Source organism: Drosophila willistoni (assembly GCF_018902025.1).
Source record: "Drosophila willistoni isolate 14030-0811.24 chromosome XL unlocalized genomic scaffold, UCI_dwil_1.1 Seg142, whole genome shotgun sequence".
Lineage (NCBI taxonomy): Eukaryota > Metazoa > Arthropoda > Insecta > Diptera > Drosophilidae > Drosophila > Drosophila willistoni.
The window spans coordinates 2,981,836-2,988,387 of record NW_025814053.1 but is presented as its reverse complement, the minus strand read 5'-3'; the positions used below and the strand labels follow the sequence as shown (position 1 = coordinate 2,988,387).

General features: G+C 30.3%; 1 protein-coding gene across 1 annotated transcript; it reads right to left on the bottom strand.

The window, feature by feature from the left end:
- Positions 1–3,029: 3,029 nt before the first annotated feature.
- On the bottom strand, positions 3,030–6,283 carry LOC111519653 (potassium voltage-gated channel protein Shaker-like; the record flags this gene model as incomplete). Its single annotated transcript, XM_023181438.2, has 3 exons — positions 3,030–3,123; positions 5,562–5,870; positions 6,091–6,283. Coding segments are annotated over 2 exons (495 nt in total), but the record flags the coding sequence as incomplete, so codon positions are not given.
- Positions 6,284–6,552: the final 269 nt, after the last annotated feature.

The window sequence follows — 6,552 nt, the reverse complement described above, 5'->3', positions numbered from 1 at the left end:
AAGCATAAGGCATGCAAATTGTGTGTGTGTGTGTGTGTGTGTGTGTGTGTGTGCGTGTGTTTGTTGGCGTATTCATCTGTTTAAGTTTAATATTTGTTGTGTTTTGGTTTTTCGTTTTCATTTTCATTTAAGGATGTGATTGACAAACAGAAAACGTTAGTCCACTTTGTTTCCAATATCCTTGCATTAATTCTTACGAAACCATCTGAAGATCGAATAATATCTTTAATATTTTGATTCGGAATTGCATTTTGGGTTCAGCTGATTTCATTTTGCTTGACCATTGGCTTTAATTTGATTTCATGTGAACAACTAAATATAAATTCGAACGACTTTTGAACAGTGAATCAAACCGAAAGAAGCAGCGCTGATGTCCACCTTTTTCTCAGAAATATATAACGATAAGCTCAACTCAACTTAATTTGCAGATAGATGGATATAATAAGAACTATAGAGATTGCAGATTCAATTGCAAATCATCTCTTCTATAGTAGCAAAATTTTGGTATTAACTATTACAATTCGATTGCAGTAAAATGAAATTTCTTATAGTGTATTTTCCACTAAAATAATTTTTGTGCTAGATCGGCTGTGTTTTTCTTTTTCACTCTATTAGGTAATCATTTCGGACAAGGAATGGAAGACGTGAGTGTCTATAGTAGATTTTCGGCTCAACTGTCGTGATTAAAATAGGATCCACTTAAATCGATACCAAATTGCCTGGTCATAGGTACTCTATATACATTTAAACACTCGTGTATTTATACTTGGAAATTGACTTAGTGGTTGCAATTGCTTAGAAGGATAATGTAGGGTAAGAAGGAAGTGTCCACTACTGGATTGCTAGGAAGTTAGGAAGATGGACATTGGTAAAGTTTTTGAGTTAAAAAACGACAATATTATGGAAGATCAGATCAGCGTTTTATCTTTCGGCTTTATCTTTTCCTTTTGCTTCTTTGTTTTGCGATTTTCATTTTATAAATGTAATATTTCTTAATTTTGTTCGTTTTTAGTTTTTCCCTTTTTTTTTTATTATTTTTGCTTTTTTATTGATACTTTTTTTTTGTAATTTTTTATTTTTTTTTTTTAGTTCTTGCTTCTTGATTTTTTGTTTTTGTTTTTTTGGTTTGCTAAGTTTAATTATTGTTTTTGTATCGTTAGCAGCTTTGGTTTTGGATTTTTTTTCTTTTTTGGTATTTCCTTGGTTTTCATTTAGTTTTATTTCATTTTGGGGATTGCTATGATTTCCATTAAATTTTCTGCCTTCTTTCGTCTCGCCTGTGATTTGTTGTTGCTGCCTATGACTCTCTTTCTTTGTTTAGCTCTGTTTTAGTTTTATGACTTAATTATTTACAAAATAGCATTTTTAGTATTAGTTTAGTTTATCTATATATGTATTAATAAGAATATACATATATAGTAATATATACATATATATATATATATTTATATATATAAATATATTTTCATATTTTTATATCCATTGTATTACTCAATATTTTTAAACTTAACGGCAGTTTTGATGTTTGTTTTTTGTTTTTTTTTAGCATTCTTTTGTTTGTGTGTGAATATTGTGTCTATGTACGGGTGTTTGTGTGTGTATTTGATAAAAATGAATATTTGTATTTTTTTTTCCTTTTTTGGGCAAATGTATAATATCTTAATTTAAATTTGCAGCAATGAAACGGCGAAACAAAACAATGTAAAAATCACATTTTGAAAAGCGAAAATCATAACAAATCAGGGACTTATATGAGGCTTTAAAGGGTATACACGATTCTCCCTTTCTCCCTTTCTTAGAAGTAAAAAGATCAACAATGCGAATTAAAAGTGGACTTTCCTTGTTTCTGCATAGAGTTCTATAGTTTACTAATTTGAAATGATAAATAAAGTCACACTCGCAAAAGGACTAGACACTTAGTCTTACTGCAAGCAAACATAAATCATAAACTTGACAGTTGCTGCAGCTGTACAGCGGAATTTTTCCACCAAAATCTAAAAATATTTCAAGTTTTATTCAAATAAAACTTTGACTTTTTGACAATTTGTAGGACTGAAGGATCCTGCAGGTTTCTTTAGAAACTTGAAAAACTGTTTTCCGTTTGCTGCAAATTCTACTTTGATTTTTGTAGTATATACATATATATAAATAATTAGTTATCATCTTCGTCTATTGATAGTTTTATAATACCAAATTGAAACATTTGTGAAAAATAAAAAAAAAAAAAAATAAATAATCAAACCGAGATTTCATATGCTATTAACGTTTTTCTTGTAGTTTTTGTAAGTTTTTGTGTTGTGTGAGTTTTGTTTTTTTCTTCTTTTTTGTCATTGTGTTACGTGTTTGTTGTTTATTTTTTAAGTTGTTCGTTTTTCATTTTGCTAGTTAGCTTCTATAGAAAACGGGAAGAAACTCCAATTAGATTCGTTTTTTTTCTACTAAGATAAGTCGATTTAATTTTTGTTTTTTTCTTTGGTTTTTTGTTTTGGTTTGTTCTTTTTGTTTTGTTTTCATTTATTATATTTTATGTTTTGTGAGTGTGTGTGTGTGTATTTTTTTATAATTTTTGTTGTTGTTTTTCGACTATAACAATTGTTAGTTGTTTGTTTAATTGCTAAATTTGAACATAGGTATCAAGTAGTTTTTGGTTTTCTTTCGCCTTTCTCTTACTAGTGGTGTGTGTGTGTGTGTGCGTGTGTGTAGGTATAGATTTGAAAAATGCCAAATTTGAAATTTGAATTGCAAATTTAAAAATGACAAAAAAAAAGTTGAACAATTGTGTAAACCAGTTCGATTAAATCCTTTTCATTTTGGTTTCTTTTGAATCCAGTTCAATAAGCCTATTAAACTGGATCTCTGGTTTTGTGTGTGTGTGTGTGTGAGTGTGTTTTTGTATGTGTGTGTGTGTAGGTGTTTTACATTTTATTTTGTTAATTTACAACTACGCTGCTTACTAATTATTATTATTATCATTATAATTGTAATTTATATTATTATTATTATTATTTTAATCATATTTGTTTTTAATAATAAAATTCTATATTTAAACTGCTTTTGATGACGTTTCTGGCATCCAACGTAACATTTCACTGCGCAATTTTCGTCCATTTTCCATTTGTTTGACTAAGAAATGAAACGAAAGTTATGAATTTTAAAAAAACTCAAATACTTTGATAAACAAAAACCTTCGGTTGTACACCTGGCTCTGGATCAGGCCACAATATAGATACGTGGAAGGAATATACACATCATATAATTTAAATTTCTTACCTTCTCATTCGTTTTGGCTACTACTACATATACAAAACAAACAAAAACCAAAAATATTTTGGGGGTGGGTTGTGTGTTGTTTAATTTCATATGAAATAATGGTGGTAATTTGAAACAAGCTAATGAAAGGTATAGAAGGTATTGTATGAAGCTCACAGTCAATACCAATTTGAATCACACACTGTTGATGTGTTGTCAAAACCAAAAACTTAATAAGTTGAGTGAATTATGATTAATTGTCGACATCAAACTTCCCGAAAAAGAGATTTATTCTCTCTTACAACCAAATATGTACCATTTAGAATCCTTCAGTGTTGGAGTATCCTTTTAAGATCGATCTTAGGATGTTTAAATTTGAAAAATGTAACATAAGAAAATGTCATCAGGGTTGACTCATGGCCATAACTTCAGTTTGAACAGGAATTTCCATCATTATCGGATGGAGTTTAAAAAGTTAAAGGAAAACGAATCGGTTTCCATTGATTTGAAGTTAATTATTTAAAACAAAGAAAATTACGACATTAAAAAAACAAATTTTAAATGTAGTCTAGGTTGAACTTTGCAGTCAAAGTTGGTTGGTTTGAAAAAACTGTAAGAATGAAGGACATTTTAAACTGAAAGGGGTATATTATATAACGAATACAGAGACCAGATCTGGAACTTTTTTCTACCATAGTTTTTGATCGTTCTTAATTTTTAATTTTCACTTCAGTCCACGGTAGATAGTGATATGATTATATTCCGCTGTTAATCGTGATCATGATCTTTATCTTTTTCGTTTTTTTAAATCATTTTTGCCGTATAAAATTAGTTTCATATAGTAAAAGACTCTTTTTACTTTTACTTTTTTTTACAAGGTCAGGAAAGGAAAGGAAAGGAAACGAAAGGAAAGGAAAGTCATTAAGCCAGATTTTGTTATTTTTTTTTGTATAAACTAAAATTGAAATGCTAGAGGTCTAAAATTTTGCAAGAACATCAGTATGACTAAAATATAATTTTGCATTGCATACTTTTAGGCTGAATTTGTTCTTTTCAAATATGTTGGAAAAATTACAAAATAAATAAGAAAATTTCAAATTTCCTTGAAGATTTTAGCTTAAAACTTAGTTTGAACTTTAGTTCAATGCATTTTACCAAGAATCCAGTCAAAAATAGCTTTATTGACATCCAGTAGGACATAATATCTTACCTAAAATTTGGGTTAAATTACGAAATATAAAGAGAACGTAAAAAATTTGGGCAAAAACAATGCAGGGTAAACATTTGCATAAATCCTTTGTGGTTCAAGTTGGTCAAAATTCCTTTTTTACTTTATAATACACAAACACTTTGAGTTGAATTTTTTTTGAAATAAGACTTTACAAAGACAATGCGAAACTACAGCATCGATGGTTTGATTCGAAATACTTTTTTTTAAATATATTTGACAGAGTTTAACCTTTATATTTCAAAGATTAAGAGGACTGGTCTTGTTAAAGGAAAAGCGAAAATATGTTTAGCCAATTTCCACAGAACAAACAGTTAATTAACCAAATTTGTTACTTTGTAAGCGTGAAAAATGCACCGTTATTATTTAATTAGTTATTATCGTCAATAAAAAAATAATAAAATCTGGCCCAATGTGGGATGTAGAGACAGAACAATCGGATAGAACAGCATTAGCATTACTGAGTCGACTTAATCTCTTTCTGTCGTTTTTTTATAGCGTGAATCTCTCAACAAACGAGAATAAAAGTGACCGACTTTGACGACATTTGGCATATCTAATGCTTTTTTACTTTTGGGATGAATCGTAAATCGAAAAAGTTAAATTTTTTGAAAGTTCTTTAAAACTATATAATACTTTTGCATTGCATTAAAATTTGTTCGAAATTTGTTCTGGAATGATCATAAACACACAGATAGCTCCATTGGTAAATTAAGAGATATTGTTAAGGTTGAACCTTGACGACTGTTCGACCCTGACGACAATCCGCTACATATAAGAACCACTAGTTTATACCTAGACTTGTGTCTAAATTCAAAGCAATATCATTTGAAAGGGATTGAAGTAGTTGAAGAAACGTTGGACGAAATGGCTTGACCCCAAAAGGCAGGATTTAGGTCAAGTGTTGAACTCTGGTTGTTAGGACTTGGAAGAAGGGTGGAGTTCAATTTGATAAGTTCGCAGGAAAAAGGGTGGACACATATAAGATGTCTCATCACTTATTTTAAGGCCATAGCAATGACACAAAGTCAAAATAGATTCAATAACAATTTAGGGCATAGCAAAGGATGTTTCACTCACTTACCTAGTAGTCAGACGTCGGTTTCAATACTAACGGCCATGGCGTTATTATGTCTTAATTGTAAGCTATTTGTGCTCCTCAAACCATTCTGGCCTTGTCCCTGTGGCTGATGTAGCTGCTGCTGCTGTTGCAACTGCAATTGCAATTGCAATTGTTGCTTCTCAAAGGATTGCTGCGTTCTCAGAAATGGCACCATATGACGGCCGCCGCCCGTATGATCAGTCAGACCTGGTGTGGTTGCATCAATGCCATCATCCAAATCCATAATATCCGATGATGATTCGGATAGTGAGGACTTCTTTAAATGTTGACCTTATGGTTGAAATTTAAAATGAGCAATATTATATGACATTTCAATGAAACAATATTTAATTTACACGATAAAATTGTAACGAAAAATAAATAAACATATACATTTATAGAGAAAGACACAGTTTTTTGTGTGTATGAGAGCAAGAGAGAGATAAATATATAAAAAGAGAGAGAGAGAGAATACATATTATATATAGGATATATAGTTAGTTATATGTACCTAGTGCACCAGGCAAATATGAACAACTTGTAACGTGGTTGAAATTTTGGCTCTGCATCTCCTCCTGATCCGTTTCGCGGTGATAGAAGTAATTGAAATTACTGACGATAACCGGTACCGGCAGTGCGATTGTCAGCACACCAGCGATCACGCACAAAGAGCCGACAATTTTGCCCCAGAAGCCGACGGGCCTATTTTATATTTGATTGGTTTTTTGATTTTTGATTTTGTTTTTTTTTTTTGATATTTTTGTGGTTTGGTTTTTTTGCGATTGTCATTTTTATTTATTTTTTTTTGTCAAATTTGTTTGTGGTTTTTGTTGTTGTTGGTTTTATACGATTGGCAATAGATATATGTATATATATATATATATTGAATATATAGTTTTCGTTTGTTGTTGTTGGAAATTTTCAAAATTTCGATTATCAAATATGCAAATTGTTTGTTCGATCAATTGATGTC